General features: G+C 49.1%; 1 protein-coding gene and 1 long non-coding RNA gene across 4 annotated transcripts; both read right to left on the reverse strand.

Annotated features, from left to right (window-relative positions):
* Positions 1–3522: 3522 nt before the first annotated feature.
* On the reverse strand, positions 3523–4959 carry LOC133494898 (uncharacterized). The gene is made up of 3 exons (XR_009793437.1): positions 4912–4959; positions 4373–4504; positions 3523–4100 (listed from the first exon to the last, which is right to left on the reverse strand). It is a non-coding gene; the product is annotated as an uncharacterized LOC133494898 (long non-coding RNA).
* A 112-nt stretch (positions 4960–5071) lies between these two features.
* Positions 5072–18365, reverse strand: LOC133494890 (retinal guanylyl cyclase 2-like). 3 transcript variants are annotated; one of them, XM_061809153.1, is made up of 28 exons: positions 17388–18365; positions 16690–16937; positions 15103–15333; positions 14867–15022; positions 14665–14807; positions 14305–14460; positions 14077–14226; positions 13795–14011; positions 13619–13694; positions 13287–13371; positions 12945–13061; positions 12795–12878; positions 12561–12737; positions 12328–12481; positions 12088–12231; positions 11862–12010; positions 11624–11787; positions 11404–11527; positions 10620–10688; positions 10377–10551; positions 9776–9874; positions 9600–9685; positions 9362–9447; positions 8592–9282; positions 7727–7821; positions 7516–7661; positions 7019–7369; positions 5072–5121 (listed from the first exon to the last, which is right to left on the reverse strand). In XM_061809153.1, exons 2-24 carry the CDS (start codon positions 16928–16930, stop codon positions 9195–9197), a joined length of 3171 nt encoding a protein of 1056 aa, XP_061665137.1. In that variant the 5' UTR covers positions 16931–16937; positions 17388–18365; the 3' UTR covers positions 5072–5121; positions 7019–7369; positions 7516–7661; positions 7727–7821; positions 8592–9194. The 3 variants fall into 3 exon arrangements, with proteins under 3 accessions (XP_061665137.1, XP_061665136.1, XP_061665135.1); XM_061809152.1 differs by having other exon boundaries at positions 13795–14032; XM_061809151.1 differs by having other exon boundaries at positions 13795–14032; positions 14077–14229.
* Between the last annotated feature and the right edge of the window lie 93 nt (positions 18366–18458).

Here is an 18458-nt window from a genome sequence, read left to right on the forward strand (position 1 = left end):
CGACCACAAGGGGGCGCTCCAGCCGGCAGCCATTCCAACGAATTCTTCAACCTGCACTTGGCGAACACGACCCCGCCCTGAGTGTTCCCTCGTGGGCGGCCTGACAACTTGCGGTCTTTGGGTTCGATTCCGGCCTCGACCCGACGTTGCGCCGGAATGCCTCCGTTGCGTCCCCCGTCCTCAACAGAAGCTCACGTTTGCAACCCCCTCGGCCGGCGCAGAGCTGCGAGTTTTCTTTCTATGCATAATTCTGATGAAATTGTACAAATTTGAAACTCGCCATAAGCAGGTACATTGCAAGAGCTTTGCATCTATAATAATTTTTTCCCCATTTTATTTAAACGTAATAAAATCAAGCAATTGGGATAAGTAATCAAATATCTTTCATTGAATTTCAAAGTGAATTGTTACAAGGTGAAGCAGATCTGAATTACAAAACATACACATTTAAAACGCGCTCACTGCATTTTAGACAGACTCAACGCCCTGCACGGGGTTTGAACCACCAACCTCTCGGTTCCAAAGCCACATCGCGACGCCCTCACCCGTCACCGAGTTGACAGTTGAGCCTTTCTTCCTGTCCGTATATTTCAAACGACCGATTTCCACGTTTTTAAATTCAATGTGCGTATCCAGTCCCCACTCGCATGTTCCGCGGTGGCCTGTTGAGTTGTGCCTCGCTCGAGGAACCCGAAAGTCTCGGTTCAAAACCACTTGCGGCACTGTTTGCTTTTCTTAAGAATGTTTTTGTCCAATTCACGTCTTTTAATGGTGGCTGCCCACCGCACAGGAAGTTCAGTTTTATTTTGAATTAAGATAATAGACAAAATAAAAGTCAAGACCACAAAAGTAACATTCTCGCTGTTAAATTAATTTCAGAAACGATTATATTAATACACACTACATTACTTGCATTATGCAATCAAGTTATTACATCACAATGTACAGGAAGGGAGAGAACAGGGTTAGCTCGGGTTAGTAGTCGCACATGGTTAGGGGTTAGTACAGCGTATTGGTTAGGGTTAGGACAGTTATGCACAGTACATCGTTTGAGAGACATTGACATTGCATTTACGAAACCTCCGTTGCTCACTGCTGGCTTTGAACCTACAACCCCGAACTCAGAAACCTGCAGCGCAATCCTCTGAGCCAGAAGTGAACTAAACATTTCAGGTTTTCCTTGCCTCATGTCTTTCATTTTGAGCACCGCGAGCAGTCTGCCCGGGGATGCTCTTAGACCCGACTGCGATGGAGAACCTCCAGCTCGCTGTTGGCTCTGCGGGAAAGGATGGCGGCTTGTCAATCAGGCGACCCGGGATCAAATCCAAGGGAGGTCCTTGGCGGTCTTTGAATTGCAGTATAATAATGACTTTTTTTTTTAATCTTGAATGGTGTGAGTAGACTGGCTGGGAATGCCTTATACGCTACTGCGAGGGGAGGCCTCCAGCTCGCTGTCGGCTCTCAGCGTAAGGCGAGCGCTTCTGAATCCGGCAACCCGGGTTCGAATCCAAGGGAGGCCCTTGGTAGTCTCAAATAAATTCCTCCAGAAAATAGGGTAGCCAGTAGGGAACGCTAGGGTGGCGTACGCCAGTAGTGGTAGCTCGCAGGCAGGATGGTGTACGCCAGTAGAGGTAGCTCGGAGATAGGATAGCGTACGCTAGGGTAGCTAGCAGATAGAAAGGTGTACGCCAGTACCGATAGCTCGCAGATCAGATAGAGTACGCCAGTAGCGGTAGCTCAGAAATAGGATGGCCGGTAGAGAAGATGGCGTACGCCAGTAGCAGTAGCTCGCAGATATGACGGCCGGTAGAGAGGATGGCGTACGCCAGTAGCGGTAGCTCGGAGACAGGACGGCTGGTAGAGAGGATGGCGTACGCCAGTAGCGGTGGCTGGGAGACAGGATGGCAGGTGGAGAGGATGGCGTACGCCAGTAGCGGTAGCTCGGAGATAGGATGGCGTACGCCAGTAGCTTGCAGGCAGATGGTAACAATTGTGAATAGTAGCACTTGTGTAGTAGCACAATATTTTGGGTGGTGTACTTCCAGAATAGTTGCAAAATATTACAGAATATTATATTATAAATATTACCTGCCATCCTGTCTCCAAGTTACCCCTACTGACGTATGCCCTTCTCTCTACCTGCCATCCTGTCTCCCAGCCACCGCTACTGGCGTACGCCATCCTCTCCACCTGCCATCCTGTCTCCCAGCCACCGCTACTGGCGTACGCCATCCTCTCTACCAGCCGTCCTGTCTCCGAGCTACCGCTACTGGCGTACGCCATCCTCTCTACCGGCCGTCATATCTGCGAGCTACTGCTACTGGCGTACGCCATCCTCTCTACCGACCATCCTATTTCCGAGCTACCGCTACTGGCGTACTCTATCTGATCTGCGAGCTATCGGTACTGGCGTACGCCTTTCTATCTGCTAGCTACCCTAGCGTACGCTATCCTATCTCCGAGCTACCTCTACTGGCGTACACCATCCTGCCTGCGAGCTACCACTACTGGCGTACGCCACCCTAGCGTTCCCTACTGGCTACTCTATTTTCTGGAGGAATTTATTTGAGACTACCAAGGCCCTCCCTTGGATTCGAACCCGGGTTGCCGGATTCAGAAGCGCTCGCCTTACGCTGAGAGCCGACAGCGAGCTGGAGGTCTCCCCTCGCAGTAGCGTATAAGGCATTCCCAGCCAGTCTACTCACACCATTCAAGATTAAAAAAAAAAGTCATTATTATACTGCAATTCAAAGACCGCCAAGGACCTCCCTTGGATTTGATCCCGGGTCGCCAGATTGACAAGCCGCCATCCTTTCCCGCAGAGCCAACAGCGAGCTGGAGGTTCTCCATCGCAGTCGGGTCTAAGAGCATCCCCGGGCAGCCGGCTCGCGGTGCTCAAGATGAAAGACATGAGGCAAGGAAAACCTGAAATGTTTAGTTCACTTCTGGCTCAGAGGATTGCGCTGCAGGTTTCTGAGTTCGGGGTTGTAGGTTCAAAGCCAGCAGTGAGCAACGGAGGTTTCGTAAATGCAATGTCAATGTCTCTCAAACGATGTACTGTGCATAACTGTCCTAACCCTAACCAATACGCTGTACTAACCCATAACCATGTGCAACTACTAACCCTGTTCTCTCCCTTCCTGTACATTGTGATGTAATAACTTGATTGCATAATGCAAGTAATGTAGTGTGTATTAATATAATCGTTTCTGAAATTAATTTAACAGCGAGAATGTTACTTTTGTGGTCTTGACTTTTATTTTGTCTATTATCTTAATTCAAAATAAAACTGAACTTCCTGTGCGGTGGGCAGCCACCATTAAAAGACGTGAATTGGACAAAAACATTCTTAAGAAAAGCAAACAGTGCCGCAAGTGGTTTTGAACCGAGACTTTCGGGTTCCTCGAGCGAGGCACAACTCAACAGGCCACCGCGGAACATGCGAGTGGGGACTGGATACGCACATTGAATTTAAAAACGTGGAAATCGGTCGTTTGAAATACGGACAGGAAGAAAGGCTCAACTGTCAACTCGGTGACGGGTGAGGGCGTCGCGATGTGGCTTTGGAACCGAGAGGTTGGTGGTTCAAACCCCGTGCAGGGCGTTGAGTCTGTCTAAAATGCAGTGAGCGCGTTTTAAATGTGTATGTTTTGTAATTCAGATCTGCTTCACCTTGTAACAATTCACTTTGAAATTCAATGAAAGATATTTGATTACTTATCCCAATTGCTTGATTTTATTACGTTTAAATAAAATGGGGAAAAAATTATTATAGATGCAAAGCTCTTGCAATGTACCTGCTTATGGCGAGTTTCAAATTTGTACAATTTCATCAGAATTATGCATAGAAAGAAAACTCGCAGCTCTGCGCCGGCCGAGGGGGTTGCAAACGTGAGCTTCTGTTGAGGACGGGGGACGCAACGGAGACATTCCGGCGCAACGTCGGGTCGAGGCCGGAATGGAACCCAAGACCGCAAGTTGTCAGGCCGCCCACGAGGGAACACTCAGGGCGGGGTCGTGTTCGCCAAGTGCAGGTTGAAGAATTTGTTGGAATGGCTGCCGGCTGGAGCGCCCCCTTGTGGTCGCACTTCGACACGCGTCTGCGGCCCAGGGACGCCCCAGCAAAGGAAAGCAAATTGATTTGTAAAGCGCATTTCATACACCAGCGAACTCAATGTGCTTTCCATAACATTTGAAAAAGAGAAAACATTTTAAATGGCATTGAAAAAATATATATATATTAAATAACCCACTTGGGACAAGCGCATACGGCGCAAGTCATAGAACGGAAACGTGGACATATTCTGAAATGCATTAGAAAAAAAAAACTTCTCAACACGGACTTAAGATTCGCACTCGGGGCTGAGCTCACCTCTGCCGGCAACTTTTTCCGTTCACGTGCAGTCGTCGTCGCTCGATGCCGCTTCGGCATTTTGGCTTTGACCTCCGCCCTCCACCGTTTGAGCTCGGCTGGTTTTGGATTCTGAACACATTTGGAAGGAGACTTTCGATTCGAGGACGGAAACGGCAGACGATTAAAAGAAGGGTCGGACACCGCCACAAAGTCAATTTATTTGTTCAACACAAATTTCAGGAAAAAAAAAAAAAAAGACCTGCAGGTTCCCCCCCCAAAAAAAAAAAAAAAAAACAGACAAATTTTTGATCAAATGGTTTCATTGTCAAACATTCCATTTCAACCCAAGTCATGAAAACTTCTGACTTTGACCCTTTTTCCATCAAACACCTCACAATACATTTTATTGACCAACAAACTTGACAATTTTTGCCATAATCAAAGCACATCTCAAAACTAAGGAGAAAAAAAAAAAAATTAAGAGTTAGCATTAGTTGGTGCACACCCAGTGAGTGAGGGAGGAAGTGGACAAACACCCAAATAGAAGCGAGACATACTCTGCCTGTATGCCTGGTGCTTGGCCCCCGGCGGAAGAACTTTGTTCTAGATGGATTTTTATAATTTTTTTTTTTTTTTGGGGGGGGGGGGGGGGGGGCGGAGCAGAGACCTTTTTAACATGTTGTCACAGATGTTCATGTGCGATATTTGTACACTTGCCTGACGGGGAAATGAAGCCGTTCATCTTGTGTTCTGCCATTCGCCGGTCCCTGAAACAAGACCAAATATGAGTTTTTGCTGTTGGTTCTCGCATTCATTCAAGGGCTGCAGGTGGACTTAAAGGGGAGCGACCCGCAGGACCAGGACCAGGACATGCCAGACCGTCTCAAAGTCGGCTTCACAGCAAACGCCGAACCCAAACGAAAACATCCAACCGCCGGCCTTTACACGCCTGCCCTCGTGACAACAATCAGACCGACTACCAAACGACTTCCTTCCATTGCTCGTCGACCAAGGGAAGCCACACGGCTCGCGACTCTGCCCCCACCTGTTCACCGTTTAACTTTGACCGCAAATCCCACTTGCGTTCCCGCTTCTTGCATCCCCAGAGCGCGAGCGGCCACAAACTCAGAACCAAGACAGACCCTCACCGTGCGGTTGGAGCGGGGCAACCTTTTGTTCCGGATCGCCGGCGGCGTGCCAGGTGAGGGGGACCCCGGAATCCATCCCCTCGGACCGCGACGTTCGCCGAGGACTGACCTGCAGTGGGAGCGGGTAGAAAGGTGGACCCCAAAGGGAAAAGACGCAGCAGCTCGTACAGCAACGAAAACTCACTTCAAAAACTGTGACTGCAACTTCTCAGGCATCCAACAAAAACTCATTGTACAATTTTTTTTTTTTCCATTAAATCACACACAATTTGACCACTTTCATTTTTTACCCCATCATCTCACAATACGTCCTTTGAGATTTTTTTTTTTTTTTTTTTAACCCCCGCAAGCAAATTTTGCCTCTTACTGCAGATTTTGTTTTAATTGTGTCTACATTTAAAATCCAGTCATTTATACTTTGGGAAATTTATGCTATTTGTCAAAGGCCGAAATATCAAACTTATTTTAGGGCGCTAATGCCTGACTGTGAGAGTCATTTTTAGTCTGAAATGTATTTGCACACGATAAAAACAGTTCAAGCCATTTTATTACAAATAAAGCACATTTGTCACATACGAAAGTGTAAAAGGACAGAACAAGTCAAATACATTTTGGCGGGAAACAAGAGTTTCATCAACACGGAATTATGAAGACGTTCAAAGATTTGAACAAAATGCACAGCAAACGGCGTTAGTGGGTGCACACCAAGTGAGTTAGTGAGCGGAGGCAAACGCCAAGCGGACCGACGACAGACTCACCCTCCGGTTGGCGCCTTTGTTTTGGGACGCCGCGGGGGGAGAAGCGCACCGACGTCGACGTTACGCTGGTGACGCGTCCTCACCGAGAGACGGGAAGTCCCCCCTCGTCGAGCAGCTTGACCACGTGTTGTCGTCGCCCCGCAACGAGGTTTTCACGGGGGTCGCCACCTCCAAGCTCAACTGCTGAAAAGACGGCCCCTCAAGCCCCCCTTGAGGACCTGCACAGCTCTGCCTCCAAAATCCTCTTCCAACTTCCTTCCCTCAGGTCGGCACTACTGCATTGTGCAACTTGCAGTTAATTTTGAAACATTTTGACAACTTTGCAGTCACATCTCTGTCAGCCCATTTGGACGCTGCTCACCTGCACAATTTCTTGTTGAATGCGGGTCTGGGCTGAGGTCAGCAAACAAGCCTTTGAGGACCCCGACTGGACAGCATCGCCGTGTACAATTTCCCTCCACTCTAAATTAATCAACACAAGGAAGCATCATGTTGGAACCGCGCCACTCACGTGTACTGTACACATTATAGTCATAACTTATCTTTCTCCAATCTCTGTTCTTGCCCAATCCGCCGCTGCCCCTGAAAGCAAAAAGTTGGTGTTGAGCAATATGCTTGAAAGTCCACACTAAACTATAGAAGGGCCAAATTAATGTTAAAAAAAAACACGACTCCGTGCGTGCACACCCCCCCCCCCCCCTGTGAATTAGTGAATGGCAAAAAACGTGCCAAGTGGTAGAAAGACACTTCGCTCGTACTTGGATCTTGAGGTGGCGGAACATTCCCGCTTTTCTTTTTGGCAATGCTCCAGCGAGGTGGGGGTGGAGGAGAAATCATTTAGTTTGCTGAAGATCGGTTCACGATGTCCAAGGACTTATGACGCTCGTCCAATCCACCGCACCTAAACGGGGAAACAAATACAATGGAGTGCAGCTCAAAAGGCCAAACTTAGTTCACTTACTCAAAGTGCCAGCCTAAAAAAAAAAAAAAAAAAAGGTCAAAAATCATGCGAGTCAGCGGCGACGAACAGCAAGTGGAAGAAAGACACTTCCCTTAGTCGGTGCTTCGACCTTGAAGTGGTGGACCGTTTCTACCATTGTTTGGGAATCCTGTGGAGAAGAAAAGGGGGGGGCCGGGTGGATGAGGAAGGACTTATTCCCCTTGTCCCATTTCTGTATTCTTCCCCAAATCCAACACAGCGAAATGCAAAAAAAAAAAGTACATTTGCGTTTCAGCAAATTTAAGCGGACTGCACCTCCAAACTGCTGCCGACTCCTCCTCCAGGACTTGCACACTGCCGGAGCTCCGCATCCAAAATCCTCTTGCGGCCTCCCCGTCCACTTTAGCCACGCAGACATTCCAACAACTTCTTTCTTTCCAAGCCCGTTTTGTCACATCTGTCTGGATGCTGAACTTGTCAATGATCGTATACTCGAGTGGCGACCAATTGCTCGTTTTTGACATACCTATACCATCGAGATGATTCTGATTGGTCTATAAGAACCGCTGACCCTGGTGCGGATCCTCTTGGTGCGGTGCCAGATTCTGCATCTCCACCACCCTGGGGGAGGCGTAAAACAGAGCAAAATGTTTTATGCGTTGACCAGTACTTCGGAGTCTTCCCCCAAACCCCGCAACGTGCGCCTCCGCCTTTCAAACCGCCATCCCGAACCGCGACCGGCCAAACGACTCCGGACCGCCTCGAGCACGACCCTGCTCACGACACCTGACTGACTGCCCAACGCTTTGCCTGCCTGCCGGCGTCACAAATCAGACCTCGCGAAAACACAAATCCAAACTGGAGCTCCAATCAGCCAAGACAAACCACAAAGTACACTATTCCGCCCCCTGCTGGTCACTTTTTTGTCCACAGGCGCCTCGGACAAACCGCTTGAGTGGCGTCTTCCCTTGACCTCCTCTGACAACCTGCAAAAAGCACACAAGTGTCATCTGTTGGCAGCTGGAAACTTTTTGTACACGTTCCCCTCGTCGGATGAAGCACCACCTTTCAAGAAGAAAGCTACCAATTTCAAGCAAATGGACAAAATCCATTAACAATACATGGAAATATTCACAGAAAAGAACTAAACGGAAGAGCCGGCCAGCATTAAAAAAATAAATAAAATAAAATCACGTAAAAAGAAACTCAAGTGCTCAGCGCAAAGTGACGTGCAAACATGCCGCGCTCGCGCACACCTTTCCTTCGACGCGGCTGCTTCCTCGCCTGTGGAAAAAAAGCCTTCAAACACATTTCCACCGTGACAAACATGTCCAAACGTCAACCATTTGCTTCCCCGCTCGCCATTTTGCCGCTCATGCCCATTAGCGCACCCGCGTCAGCTTTATGGCTCCGTGGTGCGCACCTGCCTCCAATTAGCGCCTCCCCTCACGCCGCAAAGGAGAGCCGAGCCGAGTCGAATGTTTTTTCGTCGCACTCGCGCTGAAAAAAAAAAAAAAAAAAAAAAAATTTTCGCCTGGGGGGAGAAAAAAATTGAATTAATAAGTGAAGGCAGTCGTTCGGCGTCCTCATGCGTCGTGACTGAAATTCACTCGCAACCAACATGTAACCAGGAAGTTATTGGAGTCGACTCACGTCCTCTTGCGAGCGCCGCCTTGTGGACACAGATTAGTCTCGAGTCTTTTTTTTTTTAAGGCCTTTCTGAAAGCCTCAAAATGATACCTTCCGTGGTCTTTGAAAAAAAAAAAAAAAAAAAAAAAAAATCTCTTGAATTATCGTCCAGTTTTGTATTCCACCTGGTTTGCTCAACAGTCTCTCAGCAGGGCACTTGTGGTATACTGCAAAGTACAATGTCCACACAGATTGTTTTTTTTTTTTTTTTTTTTTAAGTTTGTTTTTAATTGACAGTAAAATTGTCCATGCTCAGAGGTAGTATGTGAGTGTGTGTGTTTTTATATTTGTCCATTGGCAAGTGTCTATTTTTTGATTTTCTTCTGTCGGTCCAGAAACTTCTGTCTTCTTTCAACCGGGATTTCATCCAGACTGATTCCGTGGTTACTGGCCCTGGAAGGCGCACAAAAACACGGCGACTTGAGTGACCTGCTCGTTCTCTCATCATAAATCCTCGAGTGTCCGTCCTCACCCTCCCTTCAGGTCCAGGGGAACGGGCAGAGGTTTATCGAAGCCGTCTCGCCCCACGAGCCAAAAGGTGTCCTCGGAACCTTTCACCTAAAAGCAAATACGTCCTCGTATTGTCCCGGGCGTTTTCTAAAACAGTCGCACGCACACTCGGGAGAATCGCGTTCAGTCAGCGTATTATTGAAATATGTATCGCGGCGCCCCAATCACACAACATGACAGTTGTGTCGGCAAGTCAGTACCTGAGCTTTTCTGGTCTCCATGTGGTAGCCCAGTTTGAGACTGGACAGGACCTTGACTGTACTCAGACTGATGTGGATTCTGTATGCTGCAAAGGCAAACAAAAGGAAAGGGGAAAAAGCACTTCCTTCAACACTCCCAAATGATTGGACGGATCGGATGTGCCGATTCCACGTACGAAGTCCGCTGGCTTCCATGTGAGACGCGGTGGTCACCGTGTCTCCAAACAGGCAGTACCTGGGCATCGTGAGACCCACCACGCCTGCCACGACTGGACCTGGACACGCATTCACACCCGTACAATTCCATTGATTGGCCACCTTCAATTCAACGTTTCGGGTAAAATACAAAAATTTAAAAAAATCCCATAAAAAAAAAAAAAAAAAAAAAAACAAACAGGTAAAATACTAACAGTATATATATATATATATATATATATGGGGTTTTTTTTTGTACATGTACAAAAAAAAAGTGGTTAAACAGTGGCTGAATTTTTTTGGTCTAAAAATCACATCTTTGTCCTTGAACCAAATTGGCAGCCAAGCTATCATGATGCAAATTGATCTCTCCACCTGTTATGGAATCGTGTATGTGCGGTTTCATTTTTAGTGGACTCCATTTGTTTCTGCTTGTGATTCGGAGGGTAAGACTCCATTTATTGATCAATTTCTGCAGCAATATAAGAAATTGCAAAGGGTTCAGGTACTTTTTCCTCACACTGCCAGGCATTAAACTATCTTGGAAGACAAAAAAAAAACAATATTTTTTCATTTACATACCAGAGTGGAGTCCGATTCTTATCTTGACTTTAATCTCCGGCATATGCTTAATCTTAAAGGCTCCGATGGAGTGCAGGATATCCAGCGACATGTTGGACACCTCGGCCGCGTGTCGATGGCCGTTCCGGTTGGGTACGCCGGATGCCACCATGTACGCGTCGCCGATCGTTTCCACCTGAAAGCGCGCGGCACCGGCTGGAGGTCAAACTCGGGTTTCAAATGCTCCGGAGTGCCGAGTCCTACCTTGTAGACATCGTGAGATGCAATGATGGCGTCGAACATGGTATAGAGGTCATTGAGCAGATCCACCACCTGACACAAAAGGACGGGATGTACGACACGGACAGACTTTTTTTTTTTTTTCCATTTTTTAAGATGTATATGGCATCTTTTGAACAATGACATGCTGTAAAAGGTGGGCCTTTCTCAAAAAAAAAAAAAAAAAAAAAAGTGTGGTCAGGCTCCCCCCCCCCCCAAACAAATAAGGTGTCAAACATGTCAGCCGAGGCCCAGAACAAGCCGAGCCAATGCGTCCGTGGAGCTTGAAAACACGTTTCCTCACCGAATGTAGTTACTATTTTGATCCACTAGAGGGCGCAATGACCTCACTGCATCGCTGTCATTCGTTGAAATTGGCGTATTTCTTTCGTAGCATTTCCATTTTCCCCCTATAAATTGTTCCATGTCGGCCTGACATATGTATTTTTCCAAATGAAAATAAAGTGGCTATTTGTTTCTTTTTGGAAGTTGCTGTGTTAACACGTCCGCGACGACGCGCCATTCAAACGTAATCGAGGCTACTAATTGGGCCCAGAGAGCGGCGGCCAACGTGCCCCACGCTCGCCTGATGTATGGAGTTGTGGGGAATATGTGTTTTGCAAAATCACCGCACGCATCCACGGGGAGTGGAGCAAAAACAATAAATAAATTAAAAAAAAAAAAAACCAAGGATGGAAGAATACATCCCATCTCGGTGAGCAATATTGACAGACCGGAAAGGAAATCCACATTTGCAGCCAATTTTTACCTCGATGGGCTCGCTGAGAGCCGAGATGGTCGTGAACCCGACGATGTCGCTGAAGTAGAGCGTGCAGTCCGAGTAGTGCTCCGGGCGAACCGGCTTCCCTTTCTTCAGAGCCTGAGCCACAGACCTGTAACCGTTACACTCCAGGTGAATTATACATGAAACGTGGCCCACGCGAGCCTTTCGAAAAAGAAACAGCCACAATGACGACAACGCGCCTTACTTGGGCAGCAGTTGTCCCACCAGCTTGTCCGTCTTGTTCCTCTCCACCTCCAGTTCGTCCGTCCTTTCTCGGATCAGATCCTCCAGGTTGGAACTGTACTGCTCCAGCATCCGCAGCATGGAGTCGATGATGTTTGCTTTCTTGCCCCGGTTGATGCCCCGAAACTGCGGCAACGTGAAAAACGAAAAACACAAACGACTTCGACGTCGCGTCGAGCGCTCCTCCGAAACGGTTCTACCTGTTTGAAGATCTCGTTGAAGGTCGGCCTCTTGGCGGGGTCTTCGTTCCAGCATTCGTTCATCAGAGAGAGACACTCGGCCGGGGCTTCGTCCACCGAAACGACGGGTCGGCACAGAGGGGGCGGCTGCTTCAAACGCTCCAAGATCTCTGGAGAGACGAGACGAGACGAGACGGGACGAGACGGGACGGGACGGCGGCACGCGGGCGATGAAACATTTCCTCACCTAAGGCGGGCATGTCCATCATGGCGTACGGGAGCGTTCGTGATATCACTTCCTGGATGATGATGGAGAAGCTGAACACGTCCCCGGCCATCGTGCCTCCTCTGACGGGGTGCCTCAGGATCTCGGGCGCGGTCCACAGCAGCTCTGCCGCGTTTTCATTCGGAATCCACGGAATGGATTTTGGAAATCAAAAGAAAAGAAAAGCGCTCGTGCGCTCACAAACGGGACGATCATCCTCACCTTGCGGGTCCTCACAAATGTCCAGTCTCTCCGAGTGAGTGATCATGGGGACGCCATAGTCGGTGATTTTCAGCACAAAGCGCCCGTCCACCAGACAGTTTGTGGACTTGAGACGGCCGTGACTTAAACCCCGCAAATGGAGATGCTTAATCCCCTGAAACACACCCCCACACCCGTTCCGGTCAGCCGCGAGTTCCGTCGGCGTGGAAATCGCGGGGGCGGGGGGTGTCGACCTTGATGAGGTCCGTCAGGAGGGACGACTTGAACATCCAATCCAGCCTCATGTCGCCGTCGGCCAACAGGTCGGCCAGGCTGCCGCGAGGGCAGTGCTCCACCACCAGGGCGAAAATTCCAGAGTCCACAAACATGCCCAAGTAGAGGTTGAGGTTTTCGTGTCGGATGTCCCTCAACTGCAAACGTCGCATTTCAGAGACACGGCAGATCCCCGCAATGCTTCTTGCTCATACCTGGCTGAAGATCTTCTGCGTGTTTTCATTGACCGCCGTCACCGTCCCCGTCGCCGGTAACTTCTTCAGCCAAACCCAGTCGCCCTGATTTGACGGTGCGGCAAAAGTGAGAGGAAGCAAACGCGCCCGCTTCAACTGCAGGTGCCGTACCTCCAGGATTCCAATATTGGAGCTCTCGGGGGTGGTCAATATGTAGCTTCTGGCGATGGAGCGGAAAGGCGTCTTGATTTCAAGAAGACTCCTCATGATTGACTCGTCGTTCAGCTTCTGAGGAGCGGATTGACGGCGCGGCGGCGCCGTCGTTTACACCCGTTCTCAAACGAAAAAAAAAATAATAATTCAATGCTCCGAGAGTACACGTCGATAACCCGGCCTGAAAATGAAAGAACTTTCTGGACACGTGTTTTAAAAAGGTGACAACTGAAAATTGCGCTCTGCAAAATAGATGAAAGGGGGTCCAATGCCAAAACGGAACTGTTCGGGGAAACAAACCTTCCTGCTGACTTGAGTGTCAATGAAGACGATGTCATCTAGCGTCAGAATGAGTTTGGAGGGGGGCTCCGCTCCCCTGTGCTTCCTGCGCAAAGAGGTTGCCAATGAATGATTTTGTCGAGAAAAGAATTGCAGGGGGGGGGGGGGGGGGGAACCTCAATTTACAGTGAGCCCCCAACAGCGCACGTGGAACTAACGGGCACAGCCCTACCGCAACACCATTTTCCATTCTGACGACTCTAAAGTGCTTTTGATGAGAACATTTTGCTGCAAAGGGGCACATTCAATCCCTCCTGGATCAAAAGAGCTGATACTTGCGGTGGTTTCGTTACCTGATCCAAAAGAAGATGGCGCCGAGCAGAGTGCACATCAACGTGAAGAAAAACAAGACCATCGCAGTGTCTGCATCTATAGAAAAACACAAAATACCGTCAACGCGCTTTCCTAAAGAGAAGACCTGTTGTAGTGATCTTCCACACAGACAAACACCGACGAGACCATCGAGCACCTTTGCAAGCCTCATCTGAATTGAACCAACAGAAGCTGGCGCTCGGGGGTTTCCCCCCTGGAAAGTGGAAGGAGCGCCTCAGCGGCTTCAGGCCGCCCACCGGCCCGGTGGCGTGCGTCGGAGCCAGCGTGTGCGTGGGCGCAAGTTTGTCGCCGTCACAGTCCAACACCACGTAGCCGGCCTGCATGCCGGGTCCACCTTTGCCCCCGTACAAGACCTCGGCGGCAGCGACGCCCGTCTGTCATCAAGCGAGCGCACTTGGACTTGCGACAAAAGACTCACCTGATTGAATCCTTGATATTGAAATCCTTCGTCCCGCCGGAGCAACTGATCACCGGTCACCCAGCGCCCGCCGCCCGCCCGCCGGCGCTCCTCCACGGCCTTCGCGACGAAGTAAACCATGTTGAAGATGGTCCCAAAGAGCGGAGACACCTGCTGACGGTGAACAGCTACGTCACGGAGTTGGCGTCGTCAGACTTAACGGTCGTGGCGCGCTGTTAATTTCCGTGCCTCCGTTGCCGACACGGCCGATCGGATCTCTCTGTTCATCTGGGCCTGACGAAAAGCTTGGTAGAAATTCTGATCCGATGCCATCGTGACGGTCAGAACGGAGCTGTAGGCGTGCCGAAGTCGGGTGCTGCGGCTCAGCTGGGGGAACGCCGTGTCCTTAAATAAGGAAGAAGACCACCCCCCCAAAAAACAAAAAAAAAAAAAACGGCAAATAACGTTCAAATGGTTCAGGACTGTAGGAAACAACAATCATTGTGGAATGCTTTGGAGTTTGCAGGCACAGGTGCCATATTCCAGGCCAAAGTGTTGATGAGGTTGGACTGACCCCAGAAATAAACATTTCAAATCTCCCCACGTTACCTGGTAGGGCAGCGCGTACAGCAGGGCGTCGTAAGGAATAAAGACGTAGCCGTCAGAGACCATGCCCATATCCAGGGCAGCCAATAGCAGCTTTCGCTGATCCTCCCCACCAATCAGGACGGAGCTCATGCACAAGATGACCACTGGAACAAAATCCGCCTCAGGGCTCGTGCCGAGATCCTCATCCAAAAGCGGCCCTTACCTTTGACCTTGTCTGCGTCTCTGATTGCCTGAAGTGCATCCCGAGGGCCGGCCTCCGTCTTTGTTTCCATGGTGACGACAGGGCCAGCCGGTAAGCCGAGGCCCCTGAGGGCGGAGGCCACTTCCTGTCCGGTGCTCCTCCAAATGTCGACCGGGGCTAAGACGAGACGCGAGAGAACGGAGTTGCTGAGCGGGCCTTCCATCCGGACAACAAGTTTGACGGCGTCCGGTCCTGACCCGAGATGACGCCGACGTGTGCCCAGCGAAAGAACCTGAGCACCGTGAACAGGACCCTGCTGGGGGGAGGGACGGGCGGCAGGTTGGGCCAATTGGCGTCGAGGCACCCGGGAGAGGCCAGCCCCGCCTCCCAGTGTTGAGCCAATAAAGAGGCGGCGTGACAAAGGACGGGGTTGAAGGGTCCGATGTAGGCGTGACCGTAACCCTCCATATCAGCAAATTCGGTTAAAGCTTCAAAAGTCACAGTGGGCACCAAATGTTACTTTGGGAACATTGAGCTTCTGCAGCTAACCAACATCCGTTGCATGGGACACGGTGGAACCAAGACGTTGACATGCAGCGGTGCAAAAACTTCATTTGTTTGTGTCTCAGTGTCTGAAGATTTTGTTTTGTTGCCACAATAATGACAGAGACGATTTTACATTATTTGCTTCAAGGTCAAACGTTGACATCCCTTTCCGGAAGCTTCCGACGGAACTCTGCGGGAATCCTGGCCCATTCCACCCGACAGAACTAGCGGAACCGAGTCCGGTTTGTCAGGTGTCGTGTGCTGGCGCAGGCCTTTTCAGAGCTGCCCGCGAATTTTCCACGGGATTCAGCTCAGGGCCAATCCCACGCGTTGACTTTGGTGTCCTCGAGCCACTTTTCAACCATTTTGCCAGTGTGCTTCTCGGTCTCGGTCCATTTGGAAGACCCGTTTGCGCCCAAGTTTTAGTGTCCTGGCTGATGCCTCGAGATGCGGTCTTCACGATGCCCTCTATTTGCCCAAGAGTTCCAGTTCCCGCTGCGGCAAAACAGCCCCACAACACGATGCTGCCACCCGTATGCTTCGCACTTCTCAGGTTTTGCCTCTCGATGTAAACGGCGGTTGCTATTGCCAAACGGCTCCACTTCAACTTCATCAGAACGCAGGACACGTCTCCTCCAGAAGTTAAGATCTTCGTCTTCACCCAGCATGTTCACAAGGTCTTTAACTTTTCTTAAATTTCTGGGACACTGAGCCCGTCCGTTTCCTTTCTGAGCGGTGTGACGGCTGGACATTCCCATGCTGTTTATACTTGCGTATAATTGTTTGAACGTGACACCTTCAAGCACCTGGAAATTGCACCCAAGGATGAGCCAGACTTGTGGCGATCCACGATTCCTTCTCTGATTTCCTGGCTCATTTATTTAGATTTTCCCATGATTTCAAACAAGGAAGAAGAGCGTCTGAGGTGAGAGCTTAAATACGTCCCCAAGTGGGCCATAAATTTGACTCACATCAGTCAACCTATCAAGAGTTTCCATCATCTGGGTTTCCCCACCATCTTCAAAGACAGTACTTTTTGTGGAAGTAAACTTTTGACCTTAAAGAAAATGTAAAATCCTCCAAGAAATTCTCTCTCATTAACAAGATTCAATATTTTTTTGAAACAGGAGAGGTTTAGTCTTGATGTGCCTTCAGACAGTGAAACAAAAAAAATCTATTTTTTGCAAAATCTCACTTATACTGTGCAGATTTTTTTTTTTTTTTTAAGAAAGCATGTACACCATTTTACTCATTGAAACGGACTTACGAGTGCCCCAAGTTCGTCCCGTGAAACGCACCTCTGGAAGTAGAACAGTCCTCATCGAGCAGTTTGACATCATACCAATAGCCTTGGCTCAAGCTGTCATCCCTGCGTAGCCTGGACAGTGCCAAGTTGGCTGCCGCCGTCGGCATTGCCCTGGAGAACATCGGATCACAGGACCAGGGACCAATGAGAGCCAACTTGAAGGTAGCGGTCCAAACCTCTGCAATGCTTAGCCACCACAAACACAGCCCCAGTAACCACCCGGCCAGTGGCATTGTCACTCTGCAAAACAAAAAAAACAAAAAAAAAAAACAAAGACCAAAGTCAACACAAAAAGATTGCGGCACGTGTGTGTGTGTGTGAGACACTCATCTAGGTTTCAGGGATATTTTTACTTGGGAGCTTTAGGGGATTAAACACCTTTCCAGAGCAGTCAAGCAACCAGCAAACGTCAAACGCAACGCTCGTGGGTGTCAAACTGATGTCGCTAATAAAAAAGTATTTCATTTGAATTCTCGCACAACTGGGTGAGGGGCGGGGGGAATACGCAAGGGGGCCAACATTTAATTCCACACAATCTCAGAAACGGCAACATTGTCAGATCCCACCTAACTAGATGGAGGACTACATCGTCCATATTCAAACAGTGAGCTCACTGACTTGAGGAACGTTGAATGCGCTTGACATTTCAAAAGTCAACATTTCAAGTCGGAAAATGAAGACCACGCTTACCTTCGTGTCTGAGCCTCATTTGTCCACGGAAAAGCCTGCAAACTGATGCTGAGTCAGATGGAAGGAGCCGGCAAGCGGCAGGCAGAAAGAGGCTTTGGTTTTAATCTCGTTTGGCTTCAGGTGACATCTAACGTGCGTTTGGCGGCTGCCCGCGTGCCAGGTGAGCTGACGGACCAGAGCTCGGAACTTCCAATTGGCCGCCGAGCCATCAAACACTCCATCGTGTGGCCAGTGGTGCAAGGAGGGAACCGAAGACAATTATGAGTTTTTGTTTTGTTTTTGTTACTGCATTTAAGATTTTTCAGGCATCTGGTTGCATTTTAAGCTCTACGCTTGAAGACACGTTTCAAACATAGCATTTCTTTGTTAGTCCGTTCACAACAGTTGCAGGACCACGTTGCTCTCGCGCGGCAACGCGAGTTCTTTGTTCTCAGAGCGAGGAATACATGAGTGAAATTATTTTATTTGCAGAGATGGCGAAATCAGCCGGGTGTAGTACCTCTACTTCTACTTCAGTACAGCGTGCATATACTGAAGTAACGATGTGGGGCTGCATGAGCAACGACGGATGACTGCACGACTACATTGTCCGAGTTTGACATCATTAGATTACATTATTTTAATAAGTCAGGTCACGTATTTTACAATAGTGTGTGTGTGTGTGGGGGGGGGGGGGGGGGGGGATACAGCACACTAATAAAAGTGAAAACCAAGGTTAAATCTTCTGCCATTGAGTAGAAAATGGGTAAGATTAGCATTAAACTGTTCTGTCAAAATAAAACGCTGGCATTAGGAGACAAACACTATTGGTAGTAAATGAATAATTTTTGGACCAATTACAAATATTCCCCCCCTCCCCGATAAGAGTATATGTGACGACTACTCCATTTTAGCTTTGATCTGGTCACTACTTTCACCAGGTGCAGCGCTTTGCCATTGAGAGGCGATCTAATAATCCAGCTCTGGATTACGTGCGCTGTCCCAGATGGTCTGCGGCCAGGAATAGAGGCGGGATTAGGCTGGTTGAGAACGGTCTGGAAAAGCGGACCATAAGTGCTCTTCTCACTTACA

This window comes from Syngnathoides biaculeatus, chromosome 21 (assembly GCF_019802595.1).
Source record: "Syngnathoides biaculeatus isolate LvHL_M chromosome 21, ASM1980259v1, whole genome shotgun sequence".
In the NCBI taxonomy this organism is placed as follows: domain Eukaryota; kingdom Metazoa; phylum Chordata; class Actinopteri; order Syngnathiformes; family Syngnathidae; genus Syngnathoides; species Syngnathoides biaculeatus.